This window comes from Vitis vinifera, chromosome 14 (genome assembly GCF_030704535.1).
Source record: "Vitis vinifera cultivar Pinot Noir 40024 chromosome 14, ASM3070453v1".
NCBI classification, from domain to species: Eukaryota; Viridiplantae; Streptophyta; class Magnoliopsida; order Vitales; family Vitaceae; genus Vitis; species Vitis vinifera.
In genome coordinates this window covers 29,997,336-30,021,021 of record NC_081818.1, presented here as the reverse complement: position 1 = coordinate 30,021,021, position 23,686 = coordinate 29,997,336, and the positions used below count along the sequence as shown (strand labels likewise).

The 23,686-nt window shown below is 35.9% G+C and overlaps 4 protein-coding genes and 1 non-coding gene across 9 annotated transcripts; 3 read left to right on the top strand and 2 right to left on the bottom strand.

Moving 5' to 3' along the window:
• The first annotated feature begins 191 nt into the window (after positions 1 to 191).
• LOC100264508 (vesicle transport v-SNARE 13) lies at positions 192 to 5,589 on the top strand. 4 transcript variants are annotated; one of them, XM_010662788.3, is made up of 6 exons: positions 198 to 372; positions 628 to 790; positions 2,929 to 2,987; positions 3,082 to 3,270; positions 3,839 to 4,009; positions 5,177 to 5,589. In XM_010662788.3, exons 2-6 carry the CDS (start codon positions 697 to 699, stop codon positions 5,327 to 5,329), a joined length of 666 nt encoding a protein of 221 aa, XP_010661090.1. In that variant the 5' UTR covers positions 198 to 372; positions 628 to 696; the 3' UTR covers positions 5,330 to 5,589. The 4 variants fall into 4 exon arrangements, with proteins under 4 accessions (XP_010661089.1, XP_010661090.1, XP_002283972.1 ...); XM_002283936.4 differs by having other exon boundaries at positions 206 to 372; positions 674 to 790; XM_010662789.3 differs by having other exon boundaries at positions 207 to 372; positions 634 to 790.
• Positions 5,590 to 5,808: 219 nt separating this feature from the next.
• Positions 5,809 to 10,235, bottom strand: LOC100242230 (uncharacterized). Of its 2 annotated transcripts, XM_059742864.1 has the most exons (7): positions 9,810 to 10,115; positions 8,086 to 8,141; positions 7,873 to 8,000; positions 7,350 to 7,515; positions 6,659 to 6,721; positions 6,502 to 6,582; positions 5,809 to 6,391 (listed from the first exon to the last, which is right to left on the bottom strand). In XM_059742864.1, exons 3-7 carry the CDS (start codon positions 7,986 to 7,988, stop codon positions 6,134 to 6,136), a joined length of 684 nt encoding a protein of 227 aa, XP_059598847.1. In that variant the 5' UTR covers positions 7,989 to 8,000; positions 8,086 to 8,141; positions 9,810 to 10,115; the 3' UTR covers positions 5,809 to 6,133. The 2 variants fall into 2 exon arrangements, with proteins under 2 accessions (XP_059598847.1, XP_002283961.1); XM_002283925.4 differs by lacking the exon at positions 8,086 to 8,141 and having other exon boundaries at positions 9,810 to 10,235.
• A 6,754-nt stretch (positions 10,236 to 16,989) lies between these two features.
• On the top strand, positions 16,990 to 19,154 carry LOC100244019 (pentatricopeptide repeat-containing protein At5g15340, mitochondrial). Its single transcript, XM_002278683.4, has one exon. The coding sequence runs from the start codon at positions 17,008 to 17,010 to the stop codon at positions 18,904 to 18,906; it is 1,899 nt and encodes a 632-aa protein (XP_002278719.1). The 5' UTR covers positions 16,990 to 17,007; the 3' UTR covers positions 18,907 to 19,154.
• Positions 19,155 to 20,280: 1,126 nt separating this feature from the next.
• TRNAA-UGC (transfer RNA alanine (anticodon UGC)) lies at positions 20,281 to 20,353 on the top strand. Its single transcript has one exon. It is a non-coding gene; the product is annotated as a tRNA-Ala (tRNA).
• A 125-nt stretch (positions 20,354 to 20,478) lies between these two features.
• Positions 20,479 to 23,215, bottom strand: LOC100249192 (uncharacterized). Its single transcript, XM_002278667.5, has 5 exons — positions 22,879 to 23,215; positions 22,614 to 22,700; positions 21,325 to 21,474; positions 21,041 to 21,238; positions 20,479 to 20,903 (listed from the first exon to the last, which is right to left on the bottom strand). Exons 1-5 carry the CDS (start codon positions 23,095 to 23,097, stop codon positions 20,802 to 20,804), a joined length of 756 nt encoding a protein of 251 aa, XP_002278703.2. The 5' UTR covers positions 23,098 to 23,215; the 3' UTR covers positions 20,479 to 20,801.
• Positions 23,216 to 23,686: the final 471 nt, after the last annotated feature.

The window sequence follows — 23,686 nt, the reverse complement described above, 5'->3', positions numbered from 1 at the left end:
GGATTTTGAGTTGAAAACTAATTGCTTTTACATATGAAATGTAAAATTTAAATCCATGTGTCCCATAATTTTGTGCTGGCAATTTAGCAAAAATGCGCCTATGCCTCATTCACCCATCCAGACAGCTGTCAATCATAGGAGGAAGGTTACTTTTTTACTGTACCCCAGCGTGTAGGGTTATCATTCAGCTTCGCATTATTAACAAGGTGGGTCGAAGCCCACGAGCTTGTCGTTTGAAAAGCACCACCACTTTCTCCTGATCAACTCCAGATCCATCGCCACCGGACTCAGGCTACTTTTCCGGCAACTTCTCTGAATTCCGGCGAAATTTGAGCTTGATTTTTTCTTTTTCTTTTTTTCTCATCATCTCAGGTCTGCTCCAGTTATTCAATAGTGATTCATCCAATCGGTCTCTTCAACTATTCATAATCATGTGACTGTTACTAGGAATGGAGGACCTCCCTCTTATGATCTCATGATTCCGATCAAATTAGGGTTTATCTTTTCCCAAAAAAAATGTCAAATTCTAGTTGCGAGGAGATATTTTTTAAGCGAACTGAAAATTTGTGTTATTATTTGTAGAAATAGAGGGCGCTTTTTGTGATTTTGATTAAAAAGTTTGATTAGTTTCAGGAGTGAGTGGGATTGAATGTGTGGATTATTGATTGCACAGTGTTTTGTGGACAATTGAAGACGATGGGTGAGGTATTTGATGGATACGAGCGCCAGTACTGTGAGCTTTCAGCCAATTTGTCCAAGAAGTGTACGACAGCTAGTCTTCTGGATGGAGGTAATAGGAAAATCTCATCTGATTTTTCTTTCATTTTGTCAATACATGCAGAATGCAGATGAATTATCATTTTGTTGATATTATGCTAGGATTGGTGATATTCTGATTTTGTGGAACTTAAGTTCCATTTTCGATTCAATTGTTTTATAAAGTAACCGAACAGTGGGACTGCAAGGCGCAATTGCATGCAGCCATACATTGGTTTACTGACTTTTTTGGAATTTCGGTCTTGGATTTTCATGGAGACTTAAGGGTTGTAATTTACCCTAGTCCAGAATCACTGGAGGGTGTTACTCGTTGCATTATGCCTGTATTTTTTTCTTTACATATTGTATCTCAATGGCCACTGTACTTTTTCTTGCTTTCAAAGTTCTACACGATGGTTTCTTTTTTCTAAATCTTGTGATATCTGTGGCATTCCTTAGCTTCTGTATTTTGTTGCTAGTTTTGTAATGTAGGTTTTGTAAATACAATTGAATTGCTATACAACGCAACATAATACTTTATCCGATCATCAAAAGGAGGAATAAAAAATAAAAGAGGACTGCAGTTTTTTATTTGGACTCATTGAAAGGATTGTCAATGAATATTTGAACTCATTTTATAACCAAAATCTAATGCCTTTTTTAATATACATTTGAAACTAAATTATCTGCTCCATCATCATTGTCCTTCTTGATATGCAAAAGAATTTCCTCTTCTCTTTTCTTCCTTTGGCCCAGTGTCAAAATCCAACATGGATGGCTAGTTTGGATTTGGCAGTTTCAAGAAATTAGGAATTTGAGGTGCAGCAGTGTAATTAGTAATTAGAAAACGTTGAGAATAAAATTTATAGCTAGTTTGGATTTGGCAATTTCAAGAAATTAGGAATTTGAGGTGCAGCAGTGTAATTACAAAACATTGAGAACAATTTAATATATAGGATTTAATGATATTACGTCTAATCATTTGAGTGTAAATTTACAATGAAATACTTAATGAGCTTAATAAGGTCTTTGACTGGGGCTTACTTTGGCTTCCCTTGGAAGGAAGTGTGGTGCTTTGCCCTGTCCTACATGGCTGTTTTTTTTGTTTTTTGGACATTGAAATATAGGAATTCTCACAAGTCACAATTGATTGGTCATTGGCTTGTTCAAGGGACCAAGTTTTGCCTACCTGGCATTGCATGAATAAGATAGTTGAGTAATCTGTAACTTCTTTTGCATTGTGTTGTGGATTGGTAGCTAGGGTCCTTTATCTTTGTCATATTTGGAGTTAACTGGTGATCCTAGGATTGGTTTGAGAGCTTTTGGTGGGATTGCAAGAAGATTTGTGGGCAAGAAATAAAGTGTACTTGGAGTGCTACCCCCACTGTGTAGATTGGTGCATATTGGATAGAGAGGGAAAAAATGATTTATGAAGAGGACTTCTTAACTACCAAAATAAACTCCATGGTTTTAACATTCCCTCTTCTGGTAGTCACAGTTACAAGTTATTGTCTCGCTTCTTTTGACCTCCCATTTTATGTTTTCATGGGCATTACTTTAATACAGGTTAAAAGTGATTGTTGTTGCAAGTAGGGGTTCTGGTGGATTATGTAGACAAGCTAAATTAGGGGCAATTTTTTGTCTTGTTTCCCCTGTTTCTGGCTCCTGTTGGGTCCTTTCTAATACACTTGCCATCTAAAATGGGTTGCACCTGCCACCTCTCAATGATTTACTTTTATCTACCACAAAATAAGACATTCTCTATGCCCCTGTGGTGGACTGTACTTTATGTTTGTCAAACTAAGAAAATACAATCTCAAATATTTGTATGAGATTGGCACTTAAACTCATTTAACAGAGTCCACACAATGTTGGTTTTCATAGAAGAGATATTATTTTATTGTTTGATGTGATGGATTATAGTAGCATTTTATCATGTTGTAATTGGTTGTTGGGGGTTTATACGCATTCTTATATTGCGTAGCATGTTTTCGCTCTCAAAAAAAAATTGTGTAGCATGTTGAGTTTTATTTTAATTTTAATTTTTATGTTCATGACCAGAAAAAAGTGGCATGTTTAGTATTTCTTTTATTTCCTTTTTTTTTTTTTTGTTATTTTCATGTTGGTTATGGCTGTGGTTTTATGATTGTGCAACTTCTTGTCGATTTGCAGAGCAGAAGAGGCAACAAATTTCTGAAATAAAAGCCGGATTGGATGAAGCAGACTCTCTGGTACTGTATTTGCTTGTTGCAGAAATTATTCTCTTCTTTTTTTTTTTCCCCATATTTTTGGGGTTGAATGTGAGCTTTGCCCATATTTCTCCAGATACGGAAAATGGACCTTGAGGCTAGAGGTCTGCAGCCGAATGTAAAGGCTGTACTTCTTGCTAAGCTAAGGGAATACAAATCTGATCTGAACAATTTGAAAAGTGAGGTTAAAAGAATTGCATCAGCTAACTCAAATCAGGCTGCCCGAGATGACTTATTAGAATCAGGAATGGCTGATGCAATGTCGGTATGTCTGAATCCATTTAGCTTCCTTGTTGTCATGCTTCTTGTTTTAAAATGCCCTGGTGATTAGTTTATTTGAGAAAATATGTGGTTGATATTGTTACAGTTGCTACAATAGATTACCATCGCTGTCAACATTAAAACTGTTTTCCAGATTGTCATTGGCATTTTGTTTCTAAGTTTATATTTAATAGCTTGCTTTGCCATCAATTTGTGGCAGTTTTATCCACTGACTCTATAAATTGACAAGATAGATGGAGCAGCTTTAGGGGCACTCATAAAATTTCCTTTATTGTTCATGTCAAACACAAATATGAGCCAAAAAGGCTATTGGGCATCCAAGTTGTAAGCCTGTACATGATTACCCATTTTACTACCATTTTTTATGTATCTTTTTAGTGCCTCTTTTTTGCTTCTTATTTTGGCAGTTATATTTTCTGATTTAATGAACTCCATTTGCTTATAGAACTTTTCAAACATTTTATGGTTATTTCATATATTAAGGAATTTCTTCTGGAAGTCCCCATCTTGAATTTGTGGAACAATCTGTTGATGCTGAGTTCATGTAATAGGTATCGGCTAATCAAAGAGCACGATTGATGATGTCAACAGACAGATTAAATCAGTCCAGTGATAGAATTAAGGAAAGTAAAAGAACCATGCTGGAGACAGAAGAGCTTGGTGTTTCAATTCTTCAAGATTTGCATCAACAACGACAATCGCTCTTACATGCCAATGACACGGTATTCCTCCTCTTAAGGTCCCATTTAGGCTTCATTTGCATACTGAAAAGTTTGAGGGAAAGAAATTAATGGGGAAAGGGGGAGGAAAAGAACAAGTGAAGGAAAATAAAAATTAAGTTTTAAGCTTAAGAAAATTTTCCTCTTTTTGAACCCTTCTCCAATTTTATTTAGAGAATGATGAATATGAAAATCTACAAGTTTTTAAATAATTTTCATTATGTTTTATTTTCTTTCATATTTTCCATGAAAAATCAAATAAGATAATTTGAGATTCCTTCATGTTTTCTCTTTCCCTACTGTCTTAGATCCAAATTTGAAGTCTGAATTTATGCTTCCATTTGGATCTTGGAAAGTTTGAGAGAAAGTATGAGGGAAAGAAAATAGAGGGTAAAGATGGAAGGAAAGAAAAAGTCAAAGGATTCTCTCCAAATTTACAAAATCTAAATAAGAAATGTATGATTGAACTCCTTCACTATATTAAGGAGGCCTTTACATCAGTATAGTATCACATGAGGAAATATAATATAGAGTATTTCATTACTCCATGAGGGTTAACACATCTTCTAATAAAACCTAATCAATGTTCCTCTCTTGGTCATCCAAACCCTTTTGATCTACACGTTGGATACCAATCGAGCTGAACAACATTGAGAGGAGTGCTCTTAAAAGTGAAGAAGAAAAATTATTAGTCTAAAACACCCACTAATTTTTTTTCACGTGCTTCTCAAATTTATTTCTCTTATTTCCTCTTTTATAAAGAATTAAAAATTTTGGAAATGTATAAGCTTTTTAATATTTTCATTACATTTGACTTTCTTCCCTAGTTTCCATGTTAAAACAAACAAGAGAACTTGGTGTCTTTCTCCTTTTTTTTTCTTTTTGGCTTTCCTTAGCTCTTTCCATGATTCAAACAGAGCATTGAAGTTTCTATCAAGAGCTTTTCTACTTTTCAATTCCTTTTGTTTTGGCCTCCGTCTTTCTTTTCTTCATTAATGTTCTTCAGAAGCTCCTCTTAATTAACATTTGAAAAAGCAAAACCGATGAGCAGGGTCAGTACAATTGTGCTATGCATCAATGGTTCATAAACTTTACCTTGCAGCAGCAACAGTCAGAATAAAATGCCTTTTAGACTATCTTTGTTTGAGGGTTTTCATTCTTGTATTGCAGCTGCATGGAGTAGATGACAACGTTAGCAGAAGTAAGAAAATTTTGACCAACATGTCAAGGAGGATGAGCAGGAACAAGTGTATTATCGGCTCCATAATTGCAGTCCTCGTTGTTGTCATTGCCTTGATCTTGTACTTCAAACTCTCCAAATAGCCACGACTGTTAACCTCTTTTGGTTTGTGTGTTTCCAAGAGACATGAGCTTCCCTTTTTTCCCCTTCTAATCTCTTTCATTTTCATCTTGTGAGTTTGCTATTTTGCCATTGAGTGCCAACTTCCGGATATTTGATTAATCTACTGTCACCTTTTTCTTTTCTTTTTTTTTCTTTTTTTTTTTCTTTTTTTTTTTTGTTTTTTTTTGTTTTGGTTGGGAACAAATCTGAAATACCACAAAGTCATGTTTCATTCTGTGCACTATTTTGTTTGATTTTCTTTGCAAAAACACTAATCTGGAACAGGAATTCAACCTGATTAGAAAGAATGAATTGCTTGTAGTATCCACAAGTTAGCTTCAAAGTTGGAACTCCATATCCGCTCTGCTCTCCAGTTTTTGTCGAAACTGTGAGCCTCGCACTTGTTTCTTTGCTGTTTCAGCAAGACATCAGAGATTCAAGAGCAATTTGGACATAAGCATAAAGAGAAAAGCTAAAATTTACTCATTAGTCTCTGAGCTACAAAGTTCAACCCACCATCTTCCTCTCCAGTTTCCAAACTGAACCTTTCACAACAACTGGAAGTCAGGAGACTTTCTTCTTTGCTGTTAGCTCGGAAAAAGCTACTGCAAAGCATTAGCCATGGCAATTCACGTGGGTCGGCACCAAAGCCCAGTATATACATTAAGCAAAGTAGCTGGGGATTCATCTAGACAAAACACACACAAACGTGTGTTTGAAAAAGTTGTTCTAACATAAACATAGAAACAGAAGTTAAAATGTCCTTCTAGACTCTGAGCTACAACTTAGTTCTCCCTGGGGAGAAGGTTCTCAGCAACTGGAGCATGGGGAGCTCCGGCAGCATCTTGAGCATCTGGGGCATTTGGATCATCTTGAGCACCTGGAGCATCGGGAACATAAGCAGCATAGGCAGCATAAGCAGCATAGGCAGCATGAGGAGCAACTGGAATAATGGGGCCACCTGCAGCGTACCCCATTCGCCCCATTTGCTCCATTATTTCTTTGCATTCAACCTCTACAGAATCGACCATGTCCACAATGTCCTGCACATACAAACATTAATGAGCAAAACTGCGAGTATGGTTTTATTGAAGTATCCAAATCCCAAGCAAATAAAAAACCAATGTTGCACAAGATTTAAAAGCACTTTTACCTGGATGGCTGATTCAAACGCCCTCACTCTTGCCCTCGTAGCCACAACAGTATCAAAGGCCCTCATCATCAGTGACATAGTCTGCATGTACAAATCAATTAGCTTCACAAGTTGAACTACTACTGAATGGAGCAAACCCTGAAAATCAAATTCTTACTTTCTCAGCAACTTTTATAGCTCTTGCCCTCACAGTCGTCGCCATCAGCCTTTCATTCACATCCTGCATGTACATTTTAATACATAGTCACCAAAAGTTTCAGGATATAAAACAACGGTTTAGTAGGCAAAGAAAAGGAGGTAGTTTATTGAGCAATATACATTCATTTTCCTATTTTTCTGCATTCACAATGGTAGCATTTTATTTATTTATTTTTATTTTTTTTGGGAATGCTGGACAATAATAGGAAAAGATACGTATAAATATAGCATATAACTGGTTTCACAAAAGACAGTAAAGCTAAAAGGTCTACACATTCGCATTCCAGCCAGATATGTATATATCAAACGTAGCAAGCATTGGAGAAATCAACTTAACAAAATGGGACATTTTAATTTGATTCATCATAAAATCCATAAATAAAATTTCTGAACTTTTAAATATTCCAACCCACTCCTTAATAAATATTATTATGCCAAAGTCTTACGTTCATGCGTAAGTTCCCAACCAACATACTTATGAGAAACCATTATCATAGCTGGGTATAACTATCTTCTCGATACTTTCATAAACTTTTTGTCTGTGAGGAGACATTATAACAAACACAGGTTTATTACCCATTTGTCTGAGAAAATAAATCAAGAATTCAATAGGTATCTGCAGAAAAAAAGAATAACTAGATAAAAACTACCTTAATTAGGATCTCCCGAGCTTTCATGTTTCCAGCCTGTGCGCTTCGGTTCAACAAGCCGTTCGGCTCCCACAATGATCCAGTAAAATCATCAAGCTTATCTTCATCAAAAGCTAATGATTTTAGGACGATTGGGTCCTCAGAAAGCTTCCAAAACGCTTTACATCTGTAATTTGAAGGTTACTAGAATTAAAAACTACCTATATTCAGCCCTAGAGGCAATAAACTTACTTGCCTTCTAGAACAAAGGTGCAAAACCAAAATACTTCTTTTGCTATTCTGCGAAAGAAGAACTAGAGAAATCCAGGAACACTCCTGGTGCAAACAAATATATATTATCCTATACTAGGTTACATCTAAGTCATATAGTGAGTCAAATCCAAGTTTTACATCCTCTTCAGCAATTTCACAATGTGAAATTTTAGGAGGAAAAGCCATCATATATGTAATTAATATAAGGATAGGGTTAAGGTTGTCTTACACACAGATAGCTTAAGCAGAAGGTTAAGGTTTAGAGTCTTACACACAGATAGTTTTTGCAATATCCACAGATCCATCGGGTGAATCAGCAACAAAGCACATGATGTGCGTGAGGACATCGTCATTCAGATCAGTGATTCTAGTGCGCCTCCGCTTCATGATTAATATGAACTGCAGATAAGATAGATACATGCTTTTGAATGTTATAAATCACATTAACAATTGACTCTAGTTCATGGTTTCCATGTGATACTACTGCTGTGATTTTGAAAACAGAAATGGCAGTTGCGGTCCTTCATTGTCCAATCTCAACTGCAATTTAAAAACAAAAGTGTAAAGTAACGAACTCTACACTTTAGATAGCGCCAATCATAGAGATTACGTACAGACAATTTAACCATCCAAGATGCTTGGAAATAGATTTTGCTTATCATGGAATACCACAAACACGTGTCTGTGCTTCTTAATAAACAATGAGAAGTTTGTTACAAGAAAAAAAATAAAAACAGAGCTGTTGTGTATGTAAACGAAAAATACCCTAATGAAGGAAAAAGCCTGAGAGTGAGATGCAAACAGCCAGTGTCAAACAAACATATCAAACATCAGAAAGGACTTTTGAATAGTTCAGAAAGACTGAAACCCAAGATGCAACAAGGAAAAGCACCCTCACAAACACTATATCAACTAAATTATTAGATTGATTTATTTCCAAAAATTTCTGAATATATTATTGTACTGTGTTGGCAAAAATTAAATAGGAATTAAAGTACAAGAACACAAAATTATTAACCGCATACAAGGTTTTGTCCCTTTGGCACTTTGGTTATATATATTAAATAAATGTAAGAAAACAGCATGCAAAGAAAGACCAGCCATAATATATCAGGCTCATGGAAATTCATTGCAAAAGCTCAACTTTCTATGCAAGAAAAATCCCATAGACATCGCCTATTTATAGAGTTCCACATTGCAATCCTCTCAGCATAATCTATTCCCGAAAACGCCAAAAGGAGTTTTCTTACACTCTACAAATGCCCACACAGATCAAATCCTTCCAACTTAACACAACATCATGTCAATTTCTCAGGGCATCTCTGTCTACATATAAGAGGCTTCACAAACAAAAAATTCCAACATGTACATCATATATAAACCAAATTCCAATCCAAACGAATGCATTTCCAATTTCCTATAACATCATAAATTGCTGCAAAGGGACCATCTACCAAAGCCCATCAACTAGGAGTGGATAGAGGGTGTTGTGGGATTATGTTGCTTCTATCATTTGTGCCCAAAGAAGGAGAGAAATAAATGCTACATTTGCCATAATGATCACCCAACCAGAGTCTCCAGCAAGACTCACTAATGATTTTGCAAAAAAGGGAATCCATGAGAATAAATTCTGAAAATTTACCATGTTCCAAAAAATAACCAAACAAGTTTTGGACTAAAAACTCACATATAAAGCATCATCCCAGTCGTGAGAAGCTAAAGAAAGAATGGTGTCACCCATTTTCATTTTCCTATGAATTAGAAGATTCATGATCCACAACCACAGGAAGAGATTGCTAGACTTGACAACATGACTATACAAAAAAACTCCAGCAAGTAATCACTAACACAAATGCCTTAATTTTCCAACACATACATAGACAAACACACACATTACAAACAATTCTGAGAATTAACCATCTCCCATAAAAGATCAAACAGTAATGAACAAAAACAAGTATACCCATTAGATAAATCATCACCATATTCGATCAGAAGCTAAAGACCGACATGCACACTAATTCTCATTTGCCTATCAATGAACACAAGCATGATCCATACCCAGAAGTTCTAAATTCAGAGAGATCCAACCCTAACCCAAGAATCACCCATTAAACGAAAAAACAAATTGAGGCAAACCCAAAAAATTCAGGAAAAAACATCATTTTACAGCCTCAAACACTGAACCAAGCAAAACACAAGAACCACCTTCAGAAGGACTCAGAGCAGCAGTGGAAACGACGGGGCAGAGGCAAAACCCTAGAGTCTCCACCGCTTCGATCTTGAGACGCTCATCAGAGTTGCTGAATTGATTCCTTTGTATGGGCTTGGCAGCTACGTGGAGAGACGCACTCTGTACACTTGAATGCCTCGTCATGAGACATGCGATCATAGGTGTCTGAAGTTCATTTTTTTTTTCAATATTTAAGATTGTTTTTAGTAATTTAAATCATATATTTTGGTTTCCATATTCACTCATTCAATTTTGCCTTTTAATGAGAGAGGTACGGAATGTTCTTGGTTCTCATAGATAGTGTAAATGGCAGTATAACTTAGTTTGGAAAATATTCTTCAATGGATTTTTTTTTCCTTATTTCTTTCTAAGATGAGCTTGAGTAGGGCTTTTTATTGAGATTTGGTAAGGTTTGTTCTACGTAGAAAATATTTTTAATTGATTTATTCAAGATCATGAAGTGTTTTTATAACTCAAATGCTTTATATTTAACCTATGTGGTCTTTTTTCAAAAAACAAAAAGAAAATCACATCACAAGATCATTGCAGTATGATCGATACCAGTTCTCTAATGTGTAAGTCGAAAACCCTAAAAACGAGTTGTAAATATTGTTTTCTACTTGAAAAAAAAGAGTCAATATGATCATTAAATTCATATCGAACCTTGATGCTTAAGTTAAAGGACTCAAGTTTATTGATGATTTAGTAAGATTTCTTGATGTATTTTTTGCATGCACAAAATACTTTTAATTGATTTTTTCAAGTTCGTAAGTGATATTAATGTTTGACGACTAGTTTTTTATTTTACAACAATCAAATTAAAAATATTATAAATGGGTTTTCAAGAATAATTTTTTTTATAGAATATGTATCTCCTTGTTATATAATACCTTGCAATTGATCTAATATACGTATAAATTTTACCCACTTTCTCAACAATTGACTTTTGATTCTTTTCTCTTATTATAATTTTTTCTTATCATATTTTATTGGTGTTTGCCTGTACTTTTAAATTATGATGGTGTTCTATTAAGGTGACAATGGGCTTTTCAGATAGTTAGGACACTATGAAAAATCTTATGAATGTATTAGTAACTTAGAATTATTTTGAAGGTCTACTCATATTAAAGAGTTGGGAATAAAGCTATATGTCAAAAATGAGAAGGAAAAAAAAATCTAGAAATAGATTTTTTTTCTTTTTCTTTTTTGGTTAATTTAGTGTTATCTTGTAAAATTTAAATACATCTAAAGACCTTTGTCATATGCCTTACAAGTATTTATAGAAGCATGGAAGGTTTTAGAAATAACTAGCAGAAGCGACCAAGGGAATTTATGGTGAAGGTGCCCAAGCCATGACGCTAAGAAGCTAGATTACTACCCATGGTACAAGGAGAGGAACTTTGAAGTGCCAACACTTATGGCACATGGGGAGGAACTTTGCAACGGTAGAGCAGAACCTTGAAGTGACAACTACCTATAACATATAGAAAGGAACTTTGAGGTAGTGAAGCTCTCAAATGAGTAAGAAAATGTGTAGACAATAATGCTCCACCTTTGCAACTTTATAATAATCATAGTGGCATCCAAAAGAGACTTTAGTTGAAGACTTGTGCTTATTGTAATAGACTTATAGACTCTTCAAATTTAGGTTGCTTTACCTATGCAACTTTATGGTAACTATGGTGGCCTCAAAATGAGACTATGTATGAAGGCTTGCGCTTATGGTGGCAACCTTGTATACTCTATAACTTTAGGTAGTGCAAGCTTATATATTTGCAACTTTATAGTGGTATTAAAGAGAAACTTTAGATAAAGGCTTGTACATTGTAGTGACTATGGATGATGGGACACAAGTATGTTGACAAAGGGAAATACAATGACTTTTGCACCATAGAGACAATGGATGAGACTAAATGCATAACTGGACCAAGAACACTTGTAATATGGAGGCTTAGAATAAGACAAAGACCTAGAGACTATGAACCACCAATAGATATATGATTTACAAGGTATTTGAACCCTTTCAAATAAGCAAAAATGTTGTCTAATATCTAAGCACTATATAAAACTTTCTCTTGATTTTTATTAACAACCATGGGTTTTTTTGTTAAATAGTTAGTATAAGGGTTGGGCTCATGATAAGAGTTAAAATTCCTAGCTAAGATTAAGCCTGATTCGAAAGCATGCTTGCCCTTAGCTTTGGTTGAAAACCCACACTAAGAGCACTTAGGCCCAACTTGACTTAGTTTATTTACATGCCTAATATAAACATGTACAAATAAGAGGGAATCAAGAGAGAGTATTACCTCCAAATGCTACTTATTGGGCATGTAAATGCATGAGGAGGTTCATTGCTTATGTTAGAGGTCCTATACATCACAAAAGAGGAACTCCTCATTCAATACATGGACGATCACAAATATTAGGTTGACCAGGGATTTAAGGGTTGAAGTTCAAGACATCAAGGATATTGCTATATGCTAGAGTAGTTGTTGACTCATTAGCAAATTACAGGAAATGAGACTACTTAGAAGGGCATTACTAAAAACCTATGATCAAATAGGTAAGAGCAAAGAGTGAAAGAAAAAATTCACATCTAAGCTTAAATTTTCTTGTGCAATAATCCACATAAGTAAAGGACTACCAAATTATGAAATCCTTGAAAGTAATATTTGATACAAATGAAAGAAAGAAAGATTAGGTGCATGTCTGATCACTCTAATTACTTAGCTCTCTCAAGGTAAAAATGGTGTTTGCTAAAACTTAAAGTAAGAGATTAGAGTTTGTGGAGGTCCACACTAATAGAAAGCCTATTGTCTCTACCTACTCAAATGACCATTCCCATTGGCTTATATAGAGGGTAGGAAGCTTCTGGAGACTCCTAAAACTACCTACACTTAGCCATTAGTGGGAAGAGTGGAAGGTTCTAGAAAATGCTTGAGACAACCAAACTTCTTTACATCAAGGGTGGAAGACAAGGGAAACCTATGGGATGTTCTAGAAACTTCCAAACATGTCTTGTAAATACTTGTACATAGCTTTTTTATAGAGTCTTCTTGATAATTCTAGGATAGTAGGGAACCTTTGTAGGTTCTAGAGAGTTCCATTGGTGCTTATAAATAGGTGAGGACCTCATTTGGCCAAGACACCACCCAAAACCACCCAAATCACTTCCTAACCAAGCAAGTGAGTTCCAAAGCACTTGTAAAGCATCATTTGAGAGCAATAAAGCTTCTTATTCTTCAAGTGTTGCTTACGTGTGCCTACTAGTTCCCAACTCATGTGCATCTTAACCTAGCAAGTGAAGTATCAAGAGTAAGGCTGACTTAGTAAGGTGAAGGGTCTTAACATGTCAAAGTGTCGCATGAGCTTAGGAAAAAACTAAGTTTGTGACACTATGTTTTCATTGTAGACATGTGACTAATCCACAACTTTGTTGTTATAGGTAAGGCAAAGAGGTTGGAACTCAAGATAAGCAAAGAGCTAAGGTAGCTTAAGGTTGTCAACTCAAAGGTGGAGCTCATGGAGTAGCTTATGGGTTAAAGCTACAAATTAGGGCTTAGTATGGTAATGTTAACTTGATTGTGGCACCAATGGATGAGTACTAGGCAGTGTTATACCCCATGGAAAATACTGAAGCAATGTCCAAAAATTTCCAACACAAAATGGCAACCTTAAATGAAAATAAAACATGTGTGATCTAGATAGAAAAATGGATTTCCATAGAGCAAGACCATAGAGGAATCAATACGGGATTTATGCAATTTCAAGAATTGATAATGAGGTTTGACAATGATGTTGTCAGCTTTAGTAGAAAAGTTTGTTATGTCCTTTGACACATAAGTATGTATAGATGGGCAAAAGGTTCTAAAGGAATTTAAATTCTATTAATGAAATTGCAACTAAAACTACTCAACACCTCTTATGAAGCTTACCATAAAATGTTAGAATATTCTAGAAGTTCCCAAAAGAAAAGTATGGAGCCCTTTAGAGAGATGTATAAATTTTTTAGGAGTTTTGTTGAAATCTCTACAACATTATGGAAATTCTAAAGTAATAAAAAGACCAAAGATATCTAGAATACTTATAACCATGTACTATTGCGCATGGTGTGGGTAGTGTAAGAAGGTTTTGAATAGTCTTTGACTTCAAGCATTCTAGAGCATTCTTTGGGTGTGAACAAATTAGTGAGACCCATCTCAAGGCCCCGAAACTTGTAAGAAACAAGCGTTATAAAGTTTCCTAAATGCAATACACTTGCATTCTTTTAAACTTCTTAGGTGTTCTTCTTTATATTTAGCCTTCACATCACCTAGACATTGTAAGTATGGGTATACAAGAAATGTTGACTCAGCAACACTAGAGCATACTTGAATTTTGCATGAGTGCATGAAAGATGCCTAAGTTTATGACACTTAATTTGTGGAAAGCTAGATTGACCTTTTAGATATTTTTTAGGGGCAAGTTTAGGATTTAGGACTTCATTTGTCTATTAAAAAGACTTAATAGGAACCAATCATATATTAATTGACATTGTACTTTTGCATTTAAATTCATTTTTAAGTTGTCTTAGATTTTAATGCATAACTTATGTTTTGTCTTTTGTTGAGTTGAAATTATCCTTACTTGATCTTATGTACATACTTGCAATAAGATGATTAGAACAAGGAGTGTGCCAGTTAAGCTAACCTTTTCCTGATGATCAAGTTAAGCATGATTCTTAATAAGAGAATCAATAGATAGAAGTGTGTGTTTACTTACCTTTGAATGAACAACTTCACCTATTTTTATAATTTTCTAGGGATTGAATTATGTCACTTTTTAGGTATTTGTTGCCAACAAATTATAACATTGTTAATGGGTCGTCCATTTCATTTATATTATAAAAAATAATTTTGGTTGTTTCACTATTAATAAGGAATCTTTAATTTAGAATAGTGTGGTGTGTCATTTGCTTTATATTGAGGGAGAGTAATTGGGAAGTATTATGGGAGGTGTCTCATTATTTAAAAAATGAAGAAGATTAATTCATAATTAATGAACTATGATGATGGTAAGCCTAACTATGGATATGTGGCCTTTGAATGTCCCACATTATTATACTGCCATTAGTTTTGTTTGGATGATGACACTTATTAAGCAATTAACTCGTCCTTACATCATTCTCTCTATTTTCCAGGGATTTTAATAAATAAGAGGAAAAACCAAAAGTTATGTGACACATTTTTTCAAAGAAGACAGTTCAATCATTTCTCAAAGTGTCGTGAGAAGGTCAATCGTTACCCATGCCTTATAGAAAACTCTTTTACTTGATTTTCTTTCTCTTTGTTTTTCTTTTGTGAAATGTATAATGATTGGCTTAAAGTTTCGATTGAGCATTTTAAAATTCCTTCTTCACAAAGAGGAGCTTCGCCCCTTTAGACCAAGGGAATGTATAGTTCCAATAGAGTGTTTAAAAGCCAAGCTTCATTTCCTTCTTCCATTATTAGTTTGAATTTCTTTTCTTTTGTCAAGGTGACATTACGACATTTCAATCCTAATACCATTGACATTTTAATGGCCATAACAATCATGAATCTACCCTAAATTATAAGATTAGGGTGAGAGAGTTATTGAATTTATACCAAGTGTTAGCAATGATACTTGTATATATTTCCTAACAACAAGTCTCAAAATTGGTTTCCAAAATTTCAAATTCTTGGAAAAAAATAGGAGGACCAAAGTTTCTTACTACTTAGCAAAGAATGAGAGGTGTCAACATGCCATGGAATGTACCCTCAATACCTTTTGTAAAAGGTGGAGATGTTATGATGACCCTTCCTTTTCTTTTAATTATATTTATGTTTTGACATTGCTACTCATCTATTAACTATGTTCCTTTTAATTGAGAGCCAAAGGTTTCTCAAGTCACATACCTATAATGAGACCGATGTTGGAGGGTGCTTAGGGTGGTCAATTTTGAGGCTTCATGCTACTTTTTAGTATTAGAGTCACTTTTGTATGAAATGATGAACACAGCTTCATAATCTTAGGAACATGTTCTAGTTAAGGACACTCATGGGGCCTCTTCAGCTAATAATAGGATGTTCTCTATTGTGCTACCCCTTTCTTATCACTTTTAGGATTTTGGGACCTGATTCCATAAAGAAACTTTTATTAAAGGCATGAATTCTCTTATCCTAAACTTGTTGGAGGCTCCAACCCTTAGAAAGAGAGTATCCACTAGCGCAAGTTCCTCTTAGCCTTAAAAGAGACTTAAGAAGGAGGTTATATTCGGTGTCATTAATGTTTGACTAAAAGGAAGTCCATACTTCAACCCTAGCCAACATAGGTCATAGGCACTGTATCAAATTAATCCCCAAGCTTCCCTTCGTGACCAATGATTGGAATATTGCTCCTCTATCCATTACCTTATGTTAGGCTAAATCAAGGCCTTCTTTGAGCATTGCTTTGACAAGATATTCTTTGGATACTTGCAACTCTTTTAAGATGAGTTGATCATCCTATGTTATCGTTTATTTAAAATCTCTTGTACATATGATTTATTATTTTTTTGTTTGGATTATTAAGAAATTATTCATGAACTATTTATAATTTAATTATGTATTTATTACGATTTATAGTTTAATAATGCATTTATCACAACATGTAGTGTGGAAACATTTGAGAAAAACTCTTTACGATGTTTCAACTTCAATCATAAATGACTGATTCTATTAATATTATAGATGGTAGTAAAAAAAAATATTTTTAAGACTTCCCTCCCCTCATCCCTAATAAAATAAGTGAGGTGAAAGTTTCATTGAGACGATAGGGGGTTTGAAATTTCAATTTAAGACCTAGGTTCAGTTTAAGGTGAATTTAAGTTTTACATCGTTTTGTCCCACATTGATCTATATAAAATAAAAGTAAAATTAAGATTAATATAATTTTTTTTCCCTTTTTAAGCTTAGTAATGGAAGTGAAGGCATTTTAAAAAAAAAAGACAAAATAAAATTGTTGTAAACTTAATTTATTTATTTTTAAATTATATTTATTTGAATATAATTAAAAAATTTAAATAAGTTGGTATAGACAAGTTTTACCAAAAGACCTTAACCGACGTCGTTTTGTTTATCTCGCAGGTTTATATTCAAGGCTGATTCAAATTTTCCCTCTACGGATATACAATATATGATATGGTCTCGCCACACGGCCTTGTCTTCAGTCTCTCGCCACTATCGGTTCCTTCTACGCTCATGCGCTAGAGAGTCCTCTCTCGACATCGGCGAAAGGCTCCACGCCACCATCATCACCACCGGCATCGCCGGAGCACCGGAGACCTTCCTCCACAATGCCCTTCTCCAATTCTACGCTTCCTGCGGCTGCGCATGGCAGGCACGCAAGGTGTTCGATGAAATTCCCCACTCGCACAAAGACACTGTGGACTGGACCACCCTTATGGGCTGCTTTGTACGCCACAATGTGTCTGATGAGGCTCTTCTTATTTTCGTTGAAATGCGAAGATGTGGAGTGAAGCCTGATGAGGTGACGTTGGTTTGCCTATTTGGGGGTTGTGCTCGGTTGGGAGATGTGGTGGTTGGTGCGCAGGGACATGGGTGTATGGTGAAAATGGGTTTGGGTGGTGTTGAGAAAGCGTGTAATGCAGTTATGGATATGTATGCGAAGTCTGGGCTAATGGGTGAGGCTAGACGGGTTTTTTATGAAATGAAGGGACAGAGTGTTGTGTCATGGACTGTGATTCTTGATGGTGTAATTAGATCAGAGGGTGTAAGGAATGGGAGAGTGGTGTTTGACGAGATGCCTGAGAGGAATGAGGTTGCTTGGACGATAATGATTGCAGGGTATTTGGATAGTGGATTGACCCAGGAAAGTTTTGCCCTTGTCCGAGAAATGATATTTGATTTGGAAATGGAGTTGAATTATGTTACCTTATGTTCAATTCTAACCGCTTGTTCTCAGTCAGGGGATTTGATGATGGGCAGGTGGGTACATGCCTATGCTTTGAAGACAAAGGAGAAGGAGCTGAATATCATGGTGGGCACAGCAATGGTTGATATGTATGCCAAATGTGGTAGAATACATATTGCATTTAAATTTTTTAAGAAAATGCCTCAAAGGAATGTGGTGTCTTGGAATGCTATGCTTAGTGGTCTGGCAATGCATGGATTAGGTAGAGCTGCACTGGATATATTTCCTCAGATGTTTAAAGAAGCTAAGCCAGATGATGTCACCTTTACGTCTGTGTTAAGTGCATGTAGTCATTCAGGTTTGGTTGATCAAGGTTGCTTTTACTTTGGTAACCTTGAATCTGTGTATGGCATCACCCCTAAGGTAGAACACTATGCTTGTATGGTTGATCTTTTAGGTCGGGCTGGTCGTTTAGAAGAAGCAGAGATTTTAGTGAGGGAGATGCCAATTCGTCCCAATGAGGTTGTTCTGGGATCACTTTTGGGTTCCTGCAGCATCCATGGGAAGCTCCAGTTGGGGGAACACCTTTTGCAAGAGCTGGTTCAGTTGGATCCCCAAAACACTGAGTATCATATTCTACTTTCCAATATGTATGCTTTGGCTGGAAAGCAGAACAGGGCTAATTCTCTTCGCCAGGTTCTTAAGAAGAGGGGTATTAAAAAGGTGCCTGGCATGAGTTCCATCCATGTTGGTGGCCAAGTTCATCAGTTCAGTGCGGGGGATAAATCACACCCACGAACACGAGAGGTTTACAATATGTTGGATGAGATGATTCCAAGGTTAAGGTTGGCTGGTTATGCACCTAACACCGCCTTACAAACTTTTGCTGGTTGTGATAGCTTGGAGGATGATTTAGTTGAGCAGGAGGAGAAAGAGCAGGCATTGTTCTCTCACAGTGAGAAGCTGGCAATTTGTTTTGGGCTTATAAGCACAGGGCCTGGTGTGCCCCTTCATATTTTCAAGAATCTACGAATATGCCAAGATTGTCATTCTGCTATCAAGATTGTTTCTAAGATATACAACCGAGAAATTGTCATCAGAGATCGCAATCGTTTTCATTGTTTCAAGGAAGGTTCATGTTCTTGTTGTGATTATTGGTGATCCCAACTGCATCATGCTGATAATTTGCACTGCATAATTACTAAATTCATTTGATTTCTTTTTTCTTGAAAAGTTGTAATTTATGGTTCAGGAAATTGAGCTGGATTTTGATGTCCCATGGAAATTAGGTTCTTGCACTCCTTAATTTATGTTTCTTCTTTGTTTTTCATTTGGGTATGTAACTGATGGTTTACACATCATTTCCAAAAACTGTGCATCTTATTTGTCAGCTTATTTCATTCATGTTCCATGGCCTTTGTCTGTACCATTTCCTTTAATGATCTGCATCCTAAAGGGTGGTTTTATATACCCTCTTGTTCATAGTTTGGTTATTGGTGACCATAACTGTATACTGCCAATAGGCACTGAAGGAAGTTATAACCTTAAATGCACTGTCTTTTACCTTTGTTAATGTATGTTTTAGGTTAGTAATTTATTTTCCATTTTGTACTGAAGGGTCTTACCGATTAGAGGTTGGGAAATGATTATAAAAGAATACTTATGTTCATGTTGGAGAAAAACATAAAAAACAAAGTTTGAAACACAAAACATTTGAATGTCCCCTTTGAGCGCTTGAATCATTTTTTTTATTTTGTTGCTCATGTTTTCAGGGACGTTTTTGTATAATTAACATTACAATTGTTTTCCAAATCCATGCCCTACGTTTTTAGTATAATACTGAGTTTTATTATATTGAATATGATTCACAAGAAATTAGTCGTCCCTACAGCCCTAAGAACTCCATCTTTAAATCTTTCAAGACCATTCTTGAAAGAAATTTTTTGACAATCCAAAGGTTAAGGATTTGAGTTGCTAAAGCCTTAACAAGGTCTTTGAGTTGGTCCACTAAGGGGCATGAGAGAGTGTTGTATCGGGATGTTAAAGAAGAGTATAAATGTTGATAGTATAAGACCTCAAAGAGTAGCGTATCTAAATAAGTAAAATAATGTATATTTTTTTTTTTCAAATTTAGTGGATCATCCGTGGTTTTTTATACCTAGAGATTGTTATGTGGTTTTTCCACATCAAATCTTGTGTCACATATGCAATTGATTATTTTTGTGAATATATTGATCAATAGTTATTCATTATTGATATATCCATTAAAATAATTATAAATTTTATGAAGTTTATAACTTTGAAGAGATCGCAATAGGACCACATTAAGACAAGATCTTTCAATCTTGTACCATTTGATTTTCTACTAGTGGAGAACAAAGTTTGGCTTGACATGCATAGCTCATCTGCCCATGTAAATGGCATCCTCCTCCGGCTATTTTGTGTTTCTTTTTCCATGTGCATATGCAAATTGATTGAATGATCGTGTGAGGTTAAAAGGTAATGAATAATTAGCATTGGGATATCGTCAGCAATGGGGATGTAGCTCAAATGGTAGAGCGCTCGCTTTGCATGCGAGAGGCACGGGGTTCGATCCCCCGCATCTCCATTCTTTTTCCCTTTTGAGAGGAAAACAATTAATTGATTTTTTTCCCTTGCATTGTGCTTACCCTGATCAAAGCAGAGCCTGAACAACATTGTCATTTTGCTTGGTCTGTTCTAAAATACTCAAACTTGAAATTAAGATATTCTTCCCATTGATTTCAGGTATTCAAATTCTACATATGGAAGTGGGATACCCCAGAAATGCTCTCTGATACCACACTTTTCTCAAGAATAACTACCTTCAAAAGAATATGTTCAACTCAACGAGTGCTAAAAGAAAGGAAATCTCTCTACAAGGTGGCAGATTCTTCAGGATCCTTTGTATCATGTCTGCAATTTGTCCTGCTTCTGTAGTTTTGGTCAGCTTCATCTGGGTTGATGGAAAATGCAAGAACTCCAGCTTTCCAAATTTATTGCCTGATATGAATTTATAGGGAGATCAAGCAATAAGCTCAAACTAGATTCTTCAGTTTCTGCTTCCTGAACTCGTTATAGTCTGCAAGCAGGCTTCCATTAACTTTATGCTTCATGTTCTCCAGCAATCTTTTTAGCACCTGTTAAGAATTATTTGTTGACAGGGTAGTTAGGACCAACATTTTAGTTCATATGTTCTTTTCCTTCCTGAATCTTGTAGCACATTTCTATAGAATCAAGGAAAATAATGATTGTGCAGTGGCTTTAGAGGTCTAACCGACTCTGCAACACTTCGGAGACCATCTTCAGGGACCAGAGCAAGCACAGGAGGAAGGACAAAGCTTATGCTCATCTCTAGCTGACCTTTAAGCCGGCTCTGCATTGCCTGTCTCTCTGGATACAAGGCTCCTTTTACACCTAGGCTAAAATGAGATGGTTTGAGAAGATCATCAAGCCCTTGGAGCTCCCATCTAATCTGCAAAATAACAGGTTTGATACTGGTTACATATGAACTCATGAGAGTACTACTTAATATCTGGGTAATTTCTTGTGTAGACTCACAATGTTGAGCTCAAGAACCTTTGTGATGTTGTGAGGAACGTCAGGTGGGTAATCTTTCCCTCTTGATTTGCATCTCAATCTCATGTCTATTACCGGCCACACAGTAAGGAAAAGGAACTGTATGGGCAACATTTGAATCCTCCATTCTTCCTGCATAAATGAGTTAATCCAAACATCAGTAGCTGCCAAACCACCAAAAATTTTCATCTTATTTCACCAACATCAGTAGCTGCAAGATTTTCACTCTAGGAAATAAAGGAGCCAGGTTTACAGATCTATTAAGCAGTTTGTTTTGATCTCTTCCTTTGTTTCTTTTGCATTTATGGATTCTATTCCTAGTAGCACTACAAAGAAGGGTTAAATACACTTCCTTAGATCTTAGGCTGGATGTTCTTCTTTGACAAAAACTTCTTAAAAGGCCTGGAATCGTAAAACAAAGGGGTTTTAGAAGTAACTGATAGAACATCATTTTCACATTCTAATAGGAATGACTGGCAATTAATACCTGTCTAACCAAAACTCGAACTGTCTGAAATCTTTGCACAAACAAATCGAGTGCCCTTGTTAGGAGGGATACAAGAGACTTAAAACAACTAACTGTTCAAGAAAATGTCTTAACTTATGAGTGATGAAATAATGAAAATAATGGCACAGGAAATAAGATGAATTCCCTTCTGTGGTGTTTTGTGTTTGAGCTACAAGTACAAGGAATTTGATAAAACGTAATTGAGTAGATACAAAGGGGTTACAGGGCACAGCTGAGTCTATAAATCACCAGCCCAAGAGAAGAGCTAAGATGGAGATGTTGGAATAGTCTTCAGTTATGGTATGACCATGACTTAATTATTAAGAAATAATCCGAAACCCATATAAGTTCATATGGTTTTATAAAATACCCAAATATATTTAAAGACAGTAGGCTTGGTGAGTTCCCTCATATCTTTTAAGGCTTTAATCACCACCAGAATAGCTATCTAATAAACAAGACTCCCACTAAACTTTGAAAAATTCTTTACAAGCTCCTTCCCCATCCTTGATAATGTAGTATAACAGAAATGTTAAGGAAAAGGAGAGATTAATCAGCTTTTTGCTTTGAAATGAAGACAAAATATTGTTCTAGTGCCCATCCTCTTCTAAGTAAAAGCTAAAATCTGAGGGACTTACATGATCTGCCTTAATATCAAAGAAGTTAATCATAAAAATGAACTAACGATTCATTTTTACTCTCTAATTTCATTTGCTGGCACAACAATTAAGAAGAGGGGAAATTAATAAACCAATGTGCAAACCTCATTAATTCGTTGGCTTCTTCTTTTGTCTGGAAATATTGCTTTGAACACTCTGGGCTGGTCCTCCAGATATTCATCAAACAAAGCCTGAAAAAAGAAAAAAAATTCAATTTCATCCCAATTTACCAATAATGGAAAATGTATGTGCCGGAGTTCAAAATTCCTTACATCAGTAGCTTGGTGTCAAAGGAAATAGAGGAAAAAAAAAAAGAAAAAAGAAAAAGGAAACACCCAATTGACTTGAGAGAGAGAGATGGTCACTTACCCCAGGAGACTCATAGAGAGGGAGATCAGTGGAGATTCTGGAAGTGTAGGTAGAAGGCTTAACCATCTGGTTCTTGATCACTGGCTGCCACTTTGGTTGAGTCACCACATGCCACTGCCTGTTGGGCTTGACAAGCTGATCCTTCCATTTTCCTATGCCCAGGGGAAAGTGGTGGTGGTGGCGAGGAATGAAGGCACTACCAGCTGCAACCTCACTCATGTATGAACCTTCAATACCTTTTCCTTTCTGGTTTTGTTTCTCTTCTTTCTGGGTTTTGGGGTTAGCTGCAAAAAGTGCTATATCATAGAATGCACATTGTGAAAATGGGTATATGAAAGATAAGCATATGTGACATGGCTTTTATCCTGTGCATGTGGCAAACAGTGGTTGGAGCCTTGGAAGTGCTGGCATTATGTCGGGTGGTGTGACCACCTGTAGCTGCTTTAGGAAAGGAAAGATATTTGGTGGTTCTGGTTGATGGGTGAGTGGTCCACCCATCAGTCATCACATGCCAAAAAATATATCAAATTTTATGGACAGAACCCTAATATTTCTGTTTGCTTTTCTGGGCTTGTCCACTCCAAACTGGTGAGTTGGCAAATAAAATTTGGTAAATGATACTGCTCAAGAGTCAAGACGCATGTGGTGATAATTCACTGGAAAAATCAGGGCGGCGTGAGATGCAAGGAGCTTCTATCCAGTCCTCTGAATTCCATGTGAAAGCCAATCTGTGAGAGTCCTGATTTTGGTTTGGTGGACTCCACCTGATTAATCTCTAAACTGCCATTTACCTCATTCCTGTACTGTT